Here is a 20,848-nt window from a genome sequence, read left to right on the forward strand (position 1 = left end):
GTAAATACGCATTAAGTACACTTTGAAGCCCTTTAAAGTATTAAACAATAAAACCCAGAGTGATATGAAAAGTAATCTTGTTATATTGTGAAAGTTTTCTCCTGTTCTCATGTTATGAATGAGAAGACCTGCTTGTTAAATCAAGAGGGGTTTTTTCAGTACGAGGTGAAATCCATATCAGAGCGTGCACCAATGATTCAAGCGCTGCTGTTCTATAATTTAGTAACTAAAAACAATCGTTAAAACAGCTTTTGGTTTGCAGGCTATAGTATACGATGGGCTTTTCACTTGAAGTGTTTGCTTAGAATTTTTTATTATTTTAAAAATGTTTGCTCCACTCACAATGAAATCATCCTTGCCATTAAACTGTATGTTTATGCCAGTAGCTTAATTTGACTTGTGACACGATGATTTGGTTAAAGCAAACAGACAAAAAATAAATAAAATGAATACTATGAAAAGAAATCATAGATTGGAAATTGTATAATAAACTTGCTTTATGTTCTCTGTAGACCTTCATTACTTTGCTGGCTCATTACTTGTTTGCATTTGGTCATTGTTGCAATGTTTTAGGGCATCCTACCATACTATGTGAAAAAAAATACATATATTGGTTTTTAATATATTACCTTTTTAATTTTTCATGTTACTACATAACGTTGGTCTTGCACATTTTGATAGTTGAAGGTGTTTTTCTTGGCTCCAAGTGGCAGACTCTTAATGAGAAATTGCAGCTAGCGGCCAAATTTAGAAAAGGTAGAAAATCATTTTTCCCTTGAGATTTAAGACCTTTCAGCTTTGGCACATTAGAAAAGTAATCATCATCCACAAGTGCAATGCTCCAACAAGATTCCCCAAGAGGAAATGCTTTTAATCAACCCTGACAAGTTTGCCTGCTAGATAAACTAATCCATAGAGAAACAGTCGTGACTTCACGAGTTAAACGGCTGCACCGTCAATATATCTTTTTTTAGTGCATTTTTATTTTTAGTGACTGATGTGCAGTTACAAGTTGACGGATTGGATTCATTTAGTGAGATTTACTAGTTCAACTTGAGACTTCATGGCTTGATTTGTAGTTACATCTTTGACTTTCTTTTCAGCAAACATTGAATACCCAAAGGGCAAACATAACACAAACCTGAGGACCCAGATGGGTAATTTGGCAGTATTGTGCTTTATTTTGCTGCAATTCATAGTTTATATTCGTTTTCTGTATATTTTATTTTGCAGAGCAGTTCAAAATGGTTAGATTTACATCAGCACTAGCATTCAAGATTTGGGGTGATTAAACAGTAGATGGGCTGTTGAGCCCTTTTGTTCATCCCATGCTAATTTGTAATAGCTTTAATAGAAATGTCAAAATTAGCATCAGCCTCCAGCAATGATGGGTTCCATGTCATTTAGTTTACAGCTCAAAAAACATTTAAACGTGCCTCTCTTAAGGTACTCCCGCGCTAGTCTCAGCCTCAAGTAGTAATTTTCCGGTGCTTGGCATATGGTGAGCTCAAGAAAATAAAAAGTTCCCTGCATGGTTCGATTCTGTTGCTTCAAATGAAACTGCAGATAAAAAGTAAGTAAAGATATGCTGTGATATGGAATTCCCTAGAATGAAACTTTGTTTTAAAGTTCCATTTAGCAAAACAGATGCATTTCATGATTTGTAACCCTGTATCAATTGTCTAAGGCTTCTAAAACCCTCACAAATCACTGTTGAAAAATGCATTTCATGGATAAGAAAAGGTACAAAAGAACCCCAAATTTGCTTATCTTTAAAGAATGGTATTATTTAGCTTTAAAACAAAGACATTATGACAGAGACACATGGCAGTCAGAGAGTCCTGCATTGGAACAAAGATGGTGATGGATATAACAAGAGATTCAAACTCTTCTGAGATTCTTAGCTGTAACTATGGTATGAATGTCAAAATCCTACGTCGCCTTGTTCTTGAGTTATCACATTTGCAAACTTGGGTGTTGACACCCCCTGGTCGTTCCCCGGCAGGGTGACGACAATACTCCATCAGACTTTTACAGCTGTGGGGTAAAAACTATTTACAGTTATTATACTTTTCTGCAAGGCATAATGTTAGAGGCAGGGTAGGGTTTCAGGGGTGCTTAAACAACATTAAGCTGCCAGGTACAAACTGCACAGTGCTCAGTGTTCTCCCTGAGTTTTAAAAATCTGCAGACAAATTTTGTGTTTTGCTACACATTAAGACCTGCACAACAGAATAAATTAGGATTATTATTATGGCACTAAAGCTTCCACCTACCCGGACCAGCTCTTCCAACTCCGAGGAGTTTACACATGCATGCGCAACCAAGAAGTCCAGCTTTTGAGTAAGAATGGCCAGTTTCTGGGAGCTCTCGTGAGGCTGTTCAAGCGCTCTGAACACTGTTGCCCCAATGATAAGGTACAACACCACCAGGAAAAAGATAGCTGATACGGTCTTCCACCTCATGACCGTAGTCCGAGTGTCGCACTCGTCCTCTGGGGTGTTCAGCACCACTGGTTTGGTTGAAAACGACAGGCGAGGCTTGGAGTTGTGGGCGGCAGCCTTTGGGTCAAGAAGGTCAGGTGCAGCCACTGCAAGGACACAAATGATTTACGTGGATCAGTGTCTTTACATGTTTCCTCATTTATCACATCATTCACCTTTCCTATGATTAGACTTGGTTGTGCTATTTTTTATCACAGACATAAACAGGAAACAATATGCGCCATATGAGATTTGCATAATATAATATAATAGGGTTGCGAGTAACTATTTCCCATGGTCACCATCCAGACAGTGCAGTATCATAATATGTTTTATTCATTCCAACTAAACAGGGCTAAATGTAATAATAAACCTTTAACAAATGTGTCAAACAAAAAAGGAGCTCTCACTGAAGAAGCTTGGACCAAAGGAGCTGTGATATTTCTGCCTAAAAAGATGGTTTAGTCAACAAAATAATTGCCAGTTATTGATTCTGTCATTTAACTAACTGTTTAAATTACTGTTTGCTTCTTCATCACATAAAGGAAAAAGTTTGTGAGATAATTAGAAATCTTACCACCCTTTAAACTCATAAAATGTTCCAGGACTGGCTGTCCCGGAACACTATTGCAGACTGTTATTTATAACTGCTTTTGTTAATTATCTGTCTTTAAAATGTAAACGAGTACAAATGATTTTCAGTTTCATATTTTTAAATACCTGACACTTCAAAACATTGTTGTTTAAATGGTTTACAGGCATTTCTGACTCATAAATTTACTTCAAAGAGCTGCTTTCAACTTCAAACTCAACCACAACCCATACTCTGTTTAAACTGCCTATTGTGGATCAAATATATATCCTAAAAGGCATAAAACTTTTAACTTGTCTTGAACTCAAAATTGATATATACTACACAACACTGAGCGGCAGTTACCATTTCTTTGTGACCTCTCTGAGAAACTTGTGTCAGGGCAAGCGAGATAGTCTCAAGAACACTTTATAATTGTGTAATGGGTCGAAGAGGCATTTCAACACCTTCTCTTCCAGTCACGAAGTGGTTTATAACCATCCCAGGATTTTATTATCCTTCCCCCTACATTACTCTAAATTCCTCAAGCACAGGGAGGAGTTCATTTCCTTAAGGAAATGGAAAGTTTCTGACCAACTACCAGGATCCTGTCGGGTCCAGAAGACCGACAAGCATGGAGCAGATGTGGAAAAAGGTTCTTTCACATGTATATTTAAGAAAATCTGGACTAATGTGTTAAAGAAAAGAGCAGGGTTGAATTGTAATGTTTTATCTCTCAATGTATACAGTTGGGTCCTTAAGTTTTTGACAGTTAAATTTTTTCCTCTTCACATAAACAAAGGATTTAAAATAAAACAGAGTCTGGGCTCAGCCTTGTTTCAAGGCTTTTACACATTTTTTGTTTTGGAATCAGACGTTATTATACACGATCTCCATTTCTAGATACTCAAAATTAATTGGACAATTGACTGACAGACGGTTTCATGAGCAGGTGAGGGCTGTTAATTTGTTGTTTCATGACAAATTAGGCCAATAAAAGCTCTGGTAGCCTTCGTTTCAATTCTGAATATGATGCCCAAATAGATGTCAGTGCAAGTGAGGACATCATTAGACTGAAAAAACAAAGGAGCAGTTGAATCAACAATTTGGTTAATTCTTAAAAAGAATGAATGCACTGGCTGACTGAGCCAAAAAGGTGTGAACTGCAGAAGTAACCAAGTCAAGCACACTCGAGGAGATAGCTGATCACTTTTAAAGTTTACAATGAAGAGACATCATGATTGGAAATAGAACAACTTTACAACAAGGTTCAAATTACTGGTTACACTGAAGAAAGAGAAAGATTAGACTTTACCAGGGAAGCTGCACAGTTCTGAAAAACAATCTTAAATTGACTGATTGATTAACGTCAAATATCTATATCTGGTGAATAATAAGAATCAGAATCTGCTTTGTACACATACAAGGAATTAGGCTCCGTTTTTTTCTTTGCTTTCATTGCATGTAACAGACAATACTGACTACATGACATCAGCATGACACAGACACAATGAGACAGACAAAAACAATTAAAGCATGTTTAAGATGCAATGGTGCAAAGATGTAATACATAGTGGAATAGATAAGGGATGGATAATAAGTTACTATATGCACAGTGTAAATACATGAGGACTGACTATATATATGTAAAACAGAACAAAAACTGTATATACAGCATTTTTTATTTTTTTTATTTTATATTGAATCACTGGAATCACCTAAGATGACCTCTGTGCAGACAATTTCTGAATTTTGTGGCATATAGCTAACAATTTTTTGTTTTTTGGCTGCTAAAAAAGAAAAAAGATATTTCAGAAACGTTAATATTAGATATTATAGTGAAACTTTCTGTTGCAGTATTTTAATGCCATCACCTTCTTAAAATGTCAGTAACCTGGCAGAAAAGCTGATCATTAAATCTTAAAAATGGAAGTCCAGTAGGAATGGCAGTTTTTTTTAATGCTGTTATAAGTAATAATGTTTTTTTTACTTGGTTTGTCTAATTACATTTATAATGTTTTTCTTAAGAAACAGCGCCACCTCAACCCCAGCGATCAGCATGAGGTTGGACACTTTTCATTCACATTGTGTTCACACTGAAGGAAAAAAAAAAAACACAATGCATCAGCCCTAATTTTACAACCGGCATCATTATCTCTCGATCCTCTTCCGAATTATGTCCAATAAATATACATGTGAGACTGATATAAAACTCCCAAATATCACTTCAATCGATCTGTTAATCAATCAATCTGTGCATGCAAAACATGTGAAGAAGAATGAAGAAAGAAGAATGCAACCCTTTGCACTCCATGAGTTAAAATACTATATCTTTATATATTTTTTAAATACGTGTATGTATGCATGCATGCATGTATTTATTTATTTTGGCTGCTGTCCCATAGTATAAATGTGCAAAGCAACTGAATGGACGCTCATTACAAATTTATAACTCTTTGTCACAAACCCGTTTCCTAAACAACTTGCTACAGTAGATGCAATTACATAACCACCCCGAGAGGTCCTGGACATAATTTTATAGTAAACAACTCATGGAGAGGATCACTCGCTCAAAAACAATCCAGTGAAAACCAAAAGGACTGTTTTAGGTTTTATGGTTATTTGCACATACACGCAACTGCGGTAAGCACTTTTATTATATTAGTCCATTTTTAATGGGTCTACCTAATTAAAAATGTCGCTTTCTTGTCTATAATTAAGTAAAAGTGTCATCAAGTTCAAAACAATAATACGAATAGTTCAAATATCCCTGGTATTAACCTTCAATCAATTATCAGTGAACCGATTACCTACTGAACGGTTGCTTCCCCCCTTAACATCTTCTCTAAAGTGCAAACTTGATAACAGGTTATAAGTCACGAAGAATAAAAGCAGCTAATCGTCATTTGCTAGGCTTATATTTCCAACTTGTCTGCGTACTTACTTCTCTACCATCTCTTCTCTCTTCGTCTCCTCATGGATGGATCTTTTTTGCTCTCCAATAAAGTGCGAGCACTGTTCCTCTACTGGACTCGCGTTTTGCCTCCGGTGCTCCCGACAAGAGACATGTCCGCTCTTCACATGGCTTCAGCGAACTGCGCTTCACATCAGCGTCACTGGAGATAACGCATCCAGGACGTCGCGTTCCTAGCAAAAGCAACGCTGAGACAGAGCGTAAAAGGAACACGGAGAACAGACCGCCTCCGCGAAATCCAGCCAGGTGTTTGCAGGCATTTCGTGCTTTTACGGAGGGAAGGTTTGGGCTGTCAGGGTCAGTAGACGCGCTTCATCAGTGTGACACTGCTGGATGCGCTGTGGCGCATTCCGGCTGCGCTCACAGTGACCGTGTGCTCTCTTTTTGAGAGAGAGAGAGAGATGGAGAGAGAGAGAGAGAGAAACTTCCTCCTAAGGGAGATGTGGATTCCTTAAAACCTCCACTCCATTAAAAAAACCCTCTATATGTTCATATATTATAAAGGATCACCACTTCCTTCCTTCCAGCATCATCCAAATGTACAATTCAGCTTCAGAACCAGAAAGCAGACCTGTCTGACATCCACGTCTTGGTAGATGGTGAGCTGAAGAGCATATAGAATACTACAGAATACTCACCTTAAAAAGCATGAATTTTACCAAAATAGGCCATTTTAAATACCATTTTGGTGTTAAAATAATAATAATAATAATAATAATAATAATAATAATAATAATAATAATAATAATAATAATAATAATAATAATAATAAATAAATAAATAAATAAATAAATAGAGCTGTCTTCTTACTGGACTAAACTGGCAACATCCCAGTCAACGGGCCATATCTCACCTCCAGGAAAAAGCCAGGTTGCAGCTCCACGCTTTGAAGCCTGGCTTTAATTAAATTAATTTGAATTTGTGAGACTGTCTGTAAGGTTTATGTCCCCTGTGTTGCTTGTTATCTTTACCTTGGCATGCAGACGTGACCTCCACATGAAAACCAACACTGACAAGGATTCTCAGTAATTTGATGGTCAGTTGCTGATCAGCTCCTTTACCTGCCCTTGTGTGTGTGTTTGTGTGTGTGCAGATGAGACCACAGTATTGATTACATGCATGATCAGCTGCAGCTAATTGAATTGGAGTAGTTCTGTTTTTCTTTCATGCTTTGATACTGATGTACTGCTGGCATTAGATTGATTCATTAATCAGGAAGGCGTCTTTGAAAGAAAAACGTGATCCCTTTAACAGATATTTGATTTTCTCCTTTTTTTTTAAATGTTTATTTCATTTTCTAACCAATGCATAAATTATACAAGTCATAATGATATCATACATGATTGATTTCTACTTTTTTTCTATTTTGTGCATTTTTTTGATGTTTTGTTGGGACAGTAGTTGAGGTTAAAGAGGACAAAATTTTCATTTAAAGAAGGGAAAACGCTAAATGAAAAGAATTGTAAACATGTAGTCTGTAACCGCACTTTAAAAATGCTTTAGATTGCTCTTAATAACCGCGTGTTCTTTCATAGATTTTCAACCATTTGTTCCATCCTTTCCTTTTCCATTATAATCTTTTTCTGGCCATCTGTTCATTTCTCCTTCTCTAAATTACTTTAATTCACTCAAGCATCCAATCTGCACTCACATGCTCAGAGAATCTGGGAGGGTTTTTTTTTTTTTAGGTCCTCCAGGACACGACTTCTAGGTAAGTCGTGGTTTCATTGTTTATGATGGATGCTGGTCACACTGTCAGGATCCAAGTAATCTGCGATTAATCATTTCAGAGCATTAATCGCAGAGGTACTGTACATGTGTGACACTTTCATTAATTTCTCCATTCATTTATCATTCAACAGAAGAAAAACCCATTCCTGGATAAAATATGAGAGACTTACATTGTGGCTTTTGTGTCTCACATGCGGTCATATCAGCAATGTGTATTGAAAGGCTCAAGGGATTGCATTTACTCATCAAATATTTGATTTGCCACGAACAACATAAAAGCAGAGATCCATTCTGCCTTGCAGCAATAGCTCACGATCAATGGAAGTGCGGGGGATAGTTTCGTATCAGTATCTATAGTAGCAAAATCTCTGAGGTTTTCAGCACTTTGTTGAATTAAAGAATGCAAAAGGGGGACCAGCCCGGTACAAGCAAGGTATACCTAATAAAATGTCTGTGAGTGTTTACTACCAGTGTTGCCTAAGTTTTAAACTTTGCAGTAATGGTATTTAGTCAGGAGGATCATTTGGGAATTTGAAGTAGAGCTGTTTAGATATTTCTGGACACGAAGAGGTTTTTTTTTCATCTCATTATGAGTCCCCCCATGAAATATGAGCACATGGTTCCTAATTCATCGTAATTTGCAGACTGTTTCGCTCAAGCTGGACAGCACCTGTAACTGGAACATATGGCTTTTGTTACAGACAGCAATCAGGATAGTAATCCTATTATGGGTGACATTGTTGCACTAATGGGCCATATTACCACAGTAATTTCTCCTAATAGTGCAGCGAAATGATGCTGTTGTAGTAAGCCACTTGAGAGTTCACCCATGACCCGTTACAAAAGGTTCTTACGTAATAGTTGCTTACATAAAATTTCTGTTGATTAAAATTTAATCACAAAGGTTTAAAGATTTACATTTCAAATGTATTTTTTGCACATTGTATTTCTATTACCTATATTATAATGAACCCGATAGCATGTTTTGCATCTGGTAATTTGAGTGTACTGTGCATCAACATTATGGGGTGTATTATTGAGGGCATATTTTTCATATTTGGTAGAGATGCAAAAAGTGTATCTTAGGAACAGATGGTTGAGGATCTGTTTCTAAATGCTTCAACTCTCGCTGTTATTCCCACATGCTTAGAGATGCAAGGACATGCAGAAATATTGCCTTGGTCAAAAATGTGACTGCAGTAATGTTAAAAAAAAAAAGCTCTGGAAACAGATAATTAGCAACATCAGCAAACAGAAATGCTTATACTTTCATGTGATTAAATCTGTATAATATAGTCTTCATTGCAAACTTGCATTGTAAAAGCTCAGAGGGTTTAGTGCTGAACAAATGAATTGCATCTCTGCCCCCAATCCTGCTGAATACACACCTGAATCTTTTCTAATGAGGTTGCAGTTTCTAAATCCTGCAGAGATCTATCAGCAGTTTTTAGGAGCACAAGCCTTTTGAATTAAAAAACAAGAAAGATCAGATTTAGATCGATCTTCAATTTTCTGATCTTCATTATTTTACAAAATATATACAACAATGTCAGTATCCACAGAAATTGTCATTTTGTATTAATGAAATACTGATGTTTCTTTTAGGTAGGTTTAATGAAAGCCCAACACAAACAAGTTCTGAAAGTAAACTGAATCTATTGAAAAAAAAAATCATTAAAAACGAATTAGGGGAGACCAGGGATAGTTGTAACATTTTTGACATTTCTGTCTGTAAATTGGAGCTCTTTTAAAGGTAGTGGATTCAAAATGTAATGCAAAGTATTTACATGTCTCTGCTATTAAATAGTGCAGCTATTTTCTCTGCAGCACAGTTACCCATTGCATGGTATGGTCTCAAACACAAAGAGTGAAATGTTACAATTAACCCCATAGTCTGGGTTAGTTGTAACATATCCTGGGGTAAAATGTAACACAATGAAATAAGGGTACTAACAAAACATTAACATGTAATCTTTGTTTATTCAACACATGAATGCACTTAGAGCCATTTATGTAGCTGTGTGTGTGTGTGACAGAATGCAGAAATCTAACTTTTGAGCATATTCCAACCCCCCAAAAAAGACAAATTATGGAATTTTCTGCAAATGAATATTTCATTAATTTTGGTTGGTCTTCCTTGAGTTTGGCCTCATTGGCTCAGTGGGCATTATAACCTACAGCTCTTGCACCAATTTTAAACATAACAATGAAGCTGAAAAAATGTAGTTGTTCACCAGCATCGCAATTCCATTATTTTTTTCAGGGTTTACCTTGATGTGGTTTGCAAAGTGTTTCAGAAAGATGAGGAAATCTGTTTCTTGCACCCATCCTGACTTATTTCCACTACCAGTACTTCCTACTGGTCCATCTCTGACACAGTGGTCTGCATAATGTATGTGTGGGAACACAAACAGTGGAGGAATTGTGTTGCCAATGGCATTAACCGCATATACAAATGTGACCAGTGAACCTCTCTCTGCTGATGTCGTTGCCCCAACTTGTTTAATATAAGTTAAAGTAATAGTGTGGTAAGTTGTAACATCTGCATTATTGTTACAACTAACCCAGACTGTTGCTGTTACAACTGACCCAGACTCCTATAGCCATGAACTAGCTTACATTACAGCCAACGGCTAAAACATTAGCACTAAAGACCTACACAGAATATATCCCCATAGACATACAAATAACATAATTCAAGTTTGATGAGTTTAACTGCAAAGCAGATAATGCTATTAGAAATTGAAATAAAGTAGAAAAACTTACTTTTTGGCATACAAATTACTTTTTTTCGTGTTAAATTGTCTGTGTTTGACAAAATGTGCTGATTTTTCACATGTGATAGCAGAACTGAATTGGGCATGCACAGGATGAGTCACATCATTTGAAACTTAGCCCTGATTGGAGAAATTGGAAGTGTTACAACTGACCCACGTTACAACTATCCCCGGTCTCCCCTACTATGAAGACAGCACACATTTTAGAAAGTCTGTTTGAAACAACTTATAAAAAGGAGAATTATACATCTTGCATGGGACAATGCTTTAACAGCCTTGCTCTCTGGGATTCAGTGAAGTCCAGTTAATTGCAGCCTTTTTGCACATTGTTTTTGTATCAGTTACTCTCACTGTGTTCAGGGGATAGCCAATAATGCATAGTTTGACACACGATTAGCATTTGTGTGGAAACAATCTTTATAACTGATGTTGCTCTCAAGCATCTGTCTAATTAACCCTGTGCTTCATGTTCATTGTAGGGTCGAGTTGTTCTAGTCACTGGTTCTTGATGGATAATTAAGCTCAAAAGGAAAAAGGCTGCATTATCCGTCGACTGGAGTCTTTCATTTCCTGCTCAGTCAACTGAGCCCTGCAAAAATCAATCACCATGAACAACTGAGCGAAATGAACTTGTCCAAAAGCGCCTGCTCACGCAAAACACCTGCAGGTGCACACAGATGCATGCACATAATACGCCCATATTAGGAGAAATACTTATTTGACCCCCTGCTGAATTTGTATATTTATTCACTTACAAAGAAATAAAGTCTCTAATTTTCATTGTGGTTTAATTTTAATGTAGAGAGACAGGATATCAAACAAAAACCAAGAATCAACAATGGATTAATCAATTACAGATACTCCTGAAAAGCAGACCCTCTTGTTAAAAGGGAGTTTTCCTTCCCACTGTCACCAAAGTCCTTCCTCAAGGGGGTTGTTTAATTGTTTGGTTTTCTCTGTATTATTGTAGGGTCTTTATCTTATACATAGTATATAAAGTACCTAGAGGAAACTGTTGTTGTGATTTGGCATTATATAAATCAAATTGAATTAAACTTAATTGAAGTAACTTAAATTTATCATGTCCACAGTATCACTTTGTCCTATTCCAACATCTCCACCACTGAGAGCAAGATAAAAGAGTTGTCAAAGGACATTCAGGACAAGACTGTAGACCTGCACAGTGCTGGCATGGGCTACAAGATCATCAGCATGAACCTTTGTAATAAGGTGACCATCAATCACCCATGGCCAGGAGCTCCATGAAAATCATGGGATAATGATCATCATGAGAAAGGTGGTGGATATTCCAAAAAATACATGGGAGAAGCTTGTTACACAGGGGACCAAAGTCACAAAGAACATCATTTATAACACACAATGCAGTTTAGAGCAGCATTTCAGTGTAATAAAATGTCAATTAAATGAATAAGGTAAGTTAAATAACAATATTTCCCTTGCATTTCAAATAAATGAGGGTTGCTCTACTTCCTGATAACCTTCTGACAATCATTTCTGCAGAAAAAATAATGTCCATGCCTGACCTGCTGTAATGGCTTAGTTGTTTTAAGAAACTGTTGGATTTGGATCAATGCTGATGTTATTTCAATCACAGTATTTCTCAAAGGTCACTGTTAGAATGACTAAGTCTAAAATAATGTCTCAGGCTGCTGGAAAGCAAAAAGCAAATCTATCATCTTTTTGTACGTTTGAAGAGAATATTTTGAAGATAGTTTGGTGCAAGAGTAACACAGTCTGATCATTACTGCTGTTAAAAAACACTAAGTCAGCTCTCCCACACTAGTGATGTGCGATACCATTGATTTCCTTTCCGATCTGATACCAAGTAAAATTCAGGGTGGTATCGACGATACTGATCCGATACCGATACTTTGTACAAAACTGTATTTTATTTATTGTATCTTTTATTGTATCTCAAATTATAGCATCATAATGATTACAGGACATCAGATTACTTGTTCTTATCACTTCATAATGCAGAGTTCATCATATAGAAATAAAAAACCTGAAGTTGTGCGCTATTTGAACACCTTGCCTGCCTGCAGCACTAAAGGACTCCGTGAGAGACGTCTGTCTCGCCCTAGCAGCACCTGTTCATGTCCACTCCTCCTCTTCAGTTCGCCTCAATATACGCTCGTCGATTCTCTGATATGATTTACTCTGAGGTGTTTGACAAATTTGTGGTGTTGCCACAACACCTCACTTTCTTGCCACATGTATTGCAAACCACGTCTCGACTGTTTGTGGATGTAAAATACGTCCGCACATGACTCCAATTACGCTCAGTCATTGTTGTGAGTGCGCACGCCAAGGGGCTGCGACACATTTATACAGCCATATTTCGCACATGACTATGAAAGGCGGAAGAGGAAGTAGTTCCTTCCAATGTAGACAATCCGAATGATATAGTTTCTTTCCACTGTGTTCTTGTTAATGATAAACTACAAATTTACCCTAAATTACTAAAATATCGATATTTTAATGTGAGAATCGATTCTAGAACATAAATGACTGGTATCGGAGGAATCGATATTTCAGTATCGATCCGCACTATCCCACATAGGACAAACTACCCGATCATCAATGCCACAGACCTCACTTATATTCAGTATGGTCTCTGGGACTGGTTTTTGAATTAGAAATCTTTAGTTAATATATTTGTATATTAGATTTTTTTCTATTGTTCTACTACTTAAAGTTTTTAATTCCTGTTTCCCTTATGATTCTAATACTCAGGCTGACTTTTGTAATGTTGTTTAGTCTCCAGTTTTGTTAATTGTCTATTATTCTTATTCTTACTATTACTATTATTAATAGTAGTAATTGTAGCAGTAAAAGTCTCTCTGTGTTTCTGTTTTCTTCTTTATTGTTTTGTTTACTTCTTGGTTCCTTTGGGTTTCCTTTTCTCATACATCTTGAGAAGTATTAGTAATCAGGCCTATACCAGTCGTCTTTGTTTTTTATGTCCTGTACCAGTTTTTTGTGTCTGTTGTCTCTTTATTGTAATGATTGTGTTAAACGGTGTCTCATTACCCCAGCTCTGTCCAATGGTTCTATGCTTGATTTTCTTCTATGTCAAATGTCATGCTATCATAACTCGAGAGTTCTGCAGGACACGATGCGGACTCAGGATGATAAGTTCAGTGCGGTTATTTACAGTGGCTGTTCAACAGTAATGCAAAGGCAAGCAATAGTAGTCAGAGGATTTCTTGGCTCCCACAGGTAAACCCACAGAGTTGATTCCTACAGGAAAATATTCTCTCTGTCTCTCAGTAAGTCGCGTCAGATGGAGAAGCAGGAATCCTGTGCAGACGAGAAAAAAAAACAGGTAAGAAACAGGAGCAAAATACCACAAAGCATCTAGTAAGAAGCGCCAGCAACACAGACTGTTTCCAGCTTAACAATTCAGCATTAGCTGATGGGCTTCCTTCTCCTTAAGTAGTTAGCAACAGCTGATCACAGAATTGTCAACCGGTGAGTTAATTATCACAGGTGTGCTGTAGCGGGAAGCAAAGAAGGAGGAACAGCTGTAACAGAAGGTGTGATTAGCACGAACACAGAAAGACACAGGGGAGGAGAGGAGGACTGGAGGATCAGGAAACATGCAGACTGCTGCTGTACTCTGTATTGTTTGACCCCCTTTGAAAGGGCTAAATAACGACAACCTGCTTGTGTCAAAATTTCCACAACACTCATGAACTCATATTTTATTCACAAATGTTTAAACCTTAAAATATTTAATGAAAAAAACATTGTAATGGAAAAGTTATGGATGTCAGATAATCCCTTCATACGTTAGATTTTTCACCCTCACATATCCTTCCTGTTATCTTATAGTCTCCCCCCCCCCTCCCTCAGTGTGATCTTTTCCACACTGCTCTTTCACACCTGTACACCTCAGCAAGAGGGAGTTAATTCAGATTAATGTGGTGGCAGACAAGGGCATCGCTGACTAAGCTTGCATCTGTGATCATGAACGCTGCATATAAAATCAGCAGGTGTGACAATACCTGCCTTGTTACATCTTCTTCCATATACAAAGCCAACTCTGAAAATCTTGGATTTGACACTTTATTCATCATGCCTTCTAACGCCCATCACATTATTCACACAGGGCACGATTAATTTACTACAGTCTTGAACGCATTTATGCCCCAACCTGCAATAACTCTATTTAATAAAAATATGAAAATGGTTCATAATAAATTGAGACTTTGCTTAGCTTAGTTTTACTTAGTTATCCTGCTAAAATCAGCCATCAGAAGATGGGTACATGGTGGTCAGCAACAATATTCAGGTAGTCTATGGTGTTTAAACAATGCTCACGTGGGACAAAGGGAACTGAAGTGTGCCAAGAAAATATTATCCACACCATTACACCACCACCAGTCTGAACTGGTGATACAAAGAAGTATAGAATGTATGTTTTCATGTTATTTGCACCAAATTCCGACCCTACGATTATAGCAGATATTTCAGAAATTGAGTCATCACTCCAAGCTTGTCCCATTGTCCCATCAAGTTACAGTTACCCTCACATCAGCTTGAAGCAATCTTGCCATTCTCCCCCAACCTCTGGCACCAACAAGGCACTTTCACTCAGAGTACTACCCTCACTGGAGATTTTCTCTTTTTTGGCCCATTCTCTGTAGATGAATGTGTGGGGAAAATCCCAGTAGATCAGCAGTTACTGAAATACTCAAATCAGCCTGTCATGCAACTACCATGTCATGTTCAAAGTCACTTAAATCCCTGTTCTTCTCCATTCTGATGCTCTGTTTGGTGTCTTTACTGAGATGGTGTGTAATAATAATAAAAAGCTGGAAAAGCCATATTATATTTAATGAGATGCAGATGGCAGTTATTAGGCTGTATCTCTGTCAGCCACTTCTCCTTTTTGGACAAAAAGTGGACCTAGTCGCAGACACTGGCGTCAGGCTTGATACACTAACACAACAGATATTTAAATGAAGTTACTGGTAACAGAAATCCCATGTGAAACTGTCAGGATAGGATCAAGAAGCACTGATACAAAAAAAACTAAAGGGCTACAAAGAACACTGGGGAAATGCATATATAATACAACAAAGACAGAAAGGCGAGATATGCAAATTAAAGAAAATGAAGCATTGGTGATGTTGGGGGGCAAAGGCAGGAAGTGAAAACCACAATTAGATACACAGGGACGCCAACATCCATTGAAAAATAGGAAAAAAACAAAAATAAACTCATAAATATCATAAATAACTCATAAATAAATGATTGAAACAAACAAGAAACACAAAGGAGCACAAGAAAACCAACGAGGACAATGACAGGTGCTCACAGGGAGCTGCAGGTGGTGGGGCTGAAGTTGTGTAAGCTATTGAACGCTGCTTGTTCAGAATGGGATGTGCCAAACATACATAACAACTGCACATGGCAGGATTAGATGTTCTTTTTTCCAGAGAAATATCACAAAGGGTACCTTCACAATATTACTCATAGATAATAGACCGCGTAGGTGTGTCCTCGACTTAACTGTGACTCTCTTGTCAGCCTTTTCTTCCTTCTGCAGGATTCAAGATTATTATGGGATTGGTGGAGCATTCTGTCACGAAAAAGGGGAACTTCTCCTCGGGGAGAGAAGACCTATTTGGCGGGGAGGTTTTCGAGCACTTAGATGCACGACTTTAGTCTCTATTACAGCTTCCTATGTTTGTTTTCTAAGGTGTATTCTAACCTTTATCAGATTCACTACTCGCCCAATACTAACCCTTACCCAAAATATTAAAACATTCGTTCGCTTTACAATGTAATGACTCACATTGTGGTGCTACCTTTTAGTCTCAATAAAACTTTAGGTCCCCACAACATTGAGTCTTACCTGTGTCTCACATACGGAGCAGCAGCAGGACAAATAACACAGGGGTGAAGAGCTTTTTAGATAACAATCTGTGTGGTGAAATTAGGAGCTCTATTACACACACACACATATATATATATATATATATATATATATATATATATATATATATATATATATATATATATATATATATATATATATATATGTGTGTGTGTGTGTGTGTGTGATATCTGATATCTTTCTCCGTTGCTTTGGATTTTACTGTTGGCATTTGATTGATTGATTAATTAAGCGGGTGTCTTTGGAGAAGTGACGGTTTTAATAATTGTCTCTAGATTCTATTGCTCCCCCTCCCCCTCTGTGCCCACTTTCTTTCTATATCTATATGTGGTTAAGTACATGTGCACAAACACGTGTGCACATGGGGGAATCTGCCCCTTCCTTGTTCCTTGTGCACTTCCCTCTCTCTTCACAGGAGAGTGACACGCAGCAGTCAGACAAAGATGGACCGATCAATAAACGTCTGAGAGCTGAAGAAGGTAATCCATACAAGTGAACTGAGCTCTCGCATTTAACTCCCACTGTGTCCTTCCCTGCAAACACGACTACTGAGCAACAACATCACCAAACCACAAAAGATCCCCTGATTCCTACTTCTAACAAACGGGATGCTTTTGTAGATACTAATACAGAAATTCAGCTGAAAACAAAAAGCTCTTCACGGTTATGTTTGAATGTGTGTGAGTGTGTGCGTCTGCTGAAGCACTGGGGTTTGCACCTTGTATAATAAGCTGTTGCCCAAGGATATGATTATGTGGCGTTGCTTTGATAAGAAAAAAAACCCCACAAGAGCCCTCCCTCGCTTCCTATCACATTGACTTTGTGGTTACCCATTTTCCCTTTTGGAGACTTCAACTCGCTGCAGCCCAACAGCTCATTATCAGTTGGATAACATTCATCTCAGTGGCAAATACTATACTTGGAAGGCAGCTTTTTGTGTGCATGTGAATTCATTTGCGCCATCTGAAGCCTTTCGAACCTGCGATTAGGCCTTTATTCTTAACGGTTTTTGTGAGAGAGAAAAAAGATAATCCTTTATGCTGAAATATTCACTTTGGCTTTTTATCTGGTGCTTTCAGCACCTCTCGTTTAAAAACGTGCTTTACATTCTCAACTTGTGCTGCTGCAAAGACATTTTTATTGCTGCTCTCTTCAAACACTCGCTGCGCTGCACGCCAGTCGATGAGTAGTGGGGGCGTTAGATCACATGCTCCCTGCCATGTAGGACAACACAGATATTGCTTACTTTGTCACTCACGCATGCACACACGGAAAATTCTAAAAAGGGGAAATGACTCTGATATATTTGTAGTTCGCGTCCAGGTGCTTCTGCTATCTTGTCATGCTCGCCAGAAAGCAGGTGCCACCTGTGTGGAAATGAAACTGTCAGAAAATAGATATCGGCCAGCTAGATGTTAATACAAGGTGTCCTGTTTACCTGCAACACTCTGTATGTGACGCTAATCAAGAATTAACTTGTCTGCCTTCGCCACAGAGGCACCTCCTATCTTGCCAAATTACATCAGCTTGCTGCTCATAATAGAAATAAAGTCTGATGCATACTTTCTTTTCTTTATTATTTTTCGCCTGATGAAAAGATGATCATTAGCAGCAGTTTCAGGAAATTAGATGTATTTTTCCATCACAGCTTGCTATGAAAGCAAAGTGGAAACCATGTTATTGACATGAACGCTGACCAAAAACAGTTCACAAATAGACAGTTATTAGCAGGTTGATGTTTTAAAGTATTGCTTGCAATATTTTCTGTTTCTAGCTCCCACATCTACTTAAACATCATCAAACAATGAGGCAAGATGCTAAAGGCCAAAGCCTTTCAAGACAAATGCTGATGTTGACACAAAAATATCCCTGTCTGTGTTTTTCTCCACAAAGCTTATTGTTCTTTTATGTTCTTGAAATCAAATGCAGTCCTGTGGGTCCTGTGGGGCTCCCTGCACACATCATCTCACATTAATTTTTCTTGTGTAACTGAATGCCAGATGGTATATTGCAGAGAGTCTGTTGACTTCTACAGTAAAAATGATCAATCAAAAAATAAATCTGCTGCTAAACCTTCATAAATAATTCAGCTTTTCACCCATTTAGTCCTGTGGGCATGTTTGGTGTAAAATTTTGTGCATATATGAGGCTCTGCTTTGGCAGCGAAACTGTTAAAAAAACAAAAACAAACAATGATTCTGAATTTGGCAAGAAATCTGAACTCTTGCTTAAAAAAGTGATGCTGAAGTTTTACAACAGGTTCTTTCTCCCTCGTTTTAAGTTATGTAACAGTGAACAGAGAACATGTTTGACTTCTAGTATATGATTCCCTCATATGCGTTCCTAATTGATGCGCAATTTAGAGGAGACGGGAAGGGGACCTTGACTCACTGACCTGTATTTGCATCTTCAGTGCCTGTGTGCCAGCATCACGTTAAAAGGATCACAATAACTGCAGCTTGTGTTGCTGGGCAACTAACCATCGTCCAAATTGCAGACATACATACCAGGAATAGCAAATTGTGGTGGAAGAACTCTCCACAAAGCATCTGTTGTACGCTTTTCAGAAGGTATTTCCTCACTTTAACACATGGAAGTCGAAGAAGAATGGCATGGCGCTGACATTTTTAAAAAAAAAAATCAAGCTTTCAGTTGAACTGCCGTAACACGAAAGGTTTCATATTGAAAAGGGTGCTTAGGAAGGGCAACATTTTTATTCAGTAAATGGAAATTAACTTGTTAGTAATGACCATCTGTTCAGAACATCAACGTGCTCCAGAAATAATATGTCTTTCATGTTTGTACTAAAGTATCTTCCTATTCCAGCAACTTTCTCTAACTTCTGCAGTTCAGAGAACGATATAAAAATAACTGCACAAGCACCGTTTGCCACAGTAGACAGCTTGCTTACACAATCCCTTCACGCTACTGAGGGTTATTCATTCTTTTCAAGTGTGCATAGAGGTGTCAAGGAGCCGCTAACCAGATCCAGCAGCAGGTTTTTCACAGCCAGATGAACCTGGTACCTCAAATGCCGTTTGCTGAGGTGCTGGAGAAGAACTTTTCCACCCGTGAGACCCGAATGCTGGAACTAATGACGCCGGCTCTCCAGTTGCCAAGAAGATATTTTCCAGTGAAGAGTTTTGAACTATAATTTCAAGCACTTCTTTTCAGAGACACTGATAGCTTCACAAGTTGCATTAGCTGAACCAGGGCACAATGTTGAGGCTGAACAACAATGAAGTGCAATACTGCAAAGGAGCAACAAGGCTCCTGGCTCTCTGGTTTATTAGGTTATTATTTTAATTTTCAATCACTTGCTGTCGGCTATCCAGAGTCCACAATAGGCGACAGCAAAATTGATCATAAAAGCCACTTAAATGGCAATCATTTGCAATATTTTTGCGCATAATATCCCATTAATGCTGTATTGGATATGCAATAAGATTGGATATTATGCTGTTAAAATTAGGTAGGTTTTTAAATTAGGCAAGGCAAGGCAAGGCAAGTTTATTTGTATAGCACAATTCAACAACAAGGTGATTCAAAGTGCTTTACAGAGACATTAGAAACAAAAACAAATAAAAAGCATGATTTAAAATTGATTAAAACAAGCAAATAAACTAACTAACTAATTACATTCAAGATTTGCCTCAACTCCACACAACTCATCTCATGTAGAGTTCAGACTCCATTCCAATATTACATGTGATTTCATAGTCTAGGTGCTGGACATCATATATTCTCCTATGATGGGCATGCATTTTGAATTTTTTGACCTGGAATACTCTGAACTTTCCACTGTAAAATTCATCAAATTTATCAATAATTCAGCCATGTATTGAACATTCACCTTACAAATATCTGTGTGCCACAAAAATACCCCAAATTAAGGCAGAGGAAGGAGAACCTCCTACCTTTCTCAATGCTGCAATTTGTCAGGCGCTAAGAAGAGAAGTGATTTGGGTAATTTGGTGGTATGCAGCAGCCTGTAATTACCTAAACTGTGTGAAACAGATGAGATAAGAAACAGTTTTCCAGAACCCTAATGGAAAAAGTGGATTTTTAACAGAAAATTAAATGTTTATATTTTGGATTATATCACTCAGGGCTGTCACTGTCTGGGACTGCAACACATACTGGGCAAAAACATCTTAAAAACAAAATGCTGAGGCAGCACTAAAACATGCAGCACTTTGCTTTCTTTGTTACATAACCTCTCCCCATGCATGCCCTGTTCTCACAACCGCCTCTGCAGTGTGAAAGAAACCCTTTGGCACTAGCAGAAATTTTAAAAAAAAAGAACAAAACTGTGATATTAAGAAATGTCTGTAAACACACATCAATATTTTATTTGGATCTATCAAAACCAAAACACATAAA

At 37.7% G+C, this 20,848-nt stretch overlaps 1 protein-coding gene across 1 annotated transcript in view; it reads right to left on the reverse strand.

Annotated features, from left to right (window-relative positions):
* The window catches only part of LOC146652130 (potassium channel subfamily K member 2-like), a 40,853-nt gene extending 34,510 nt beyond the window's left edge, over window positions 1-6,343 (reverse strand). Inside the window, exons 1-2 of the mRNA XM_085382309.1 lie at window positions 5,999-6,343; window positions 2,277-2,590 (exon numbers count right to left, since the gene is read on the reverse strand). Of these exons, the coding sequence (XP_085238435.1) occupies window positions 2,277-2,590; window position 5,999 (315 nt within the window). The 5' untranslated portion in view covers window positions 6,000-6,343. The remainder of the gene's footprint in view (window positions 1-2,276; window positions 2,591-5,998) is intronic.
* Window positions 6,344-20,848: the final 14,505 nt, after the last annotated feature.

The sequence above is a fragment of the Rhamphochromis longiceps genome, linkage group LG15 (assembly GCF_057381845.1).
Source record: "Rhamphochromis longiceps isolate RC_006_pf linkage group LG15, R_longiceps_female_GT1.1, whole genome shotgun sequence".
NCBI lineage: Eukaryota > Metazoa > Chordata > Actinopteri > Cichliformes > Cichlidae > Rhamphochromis > Rhamphochromis longiceps.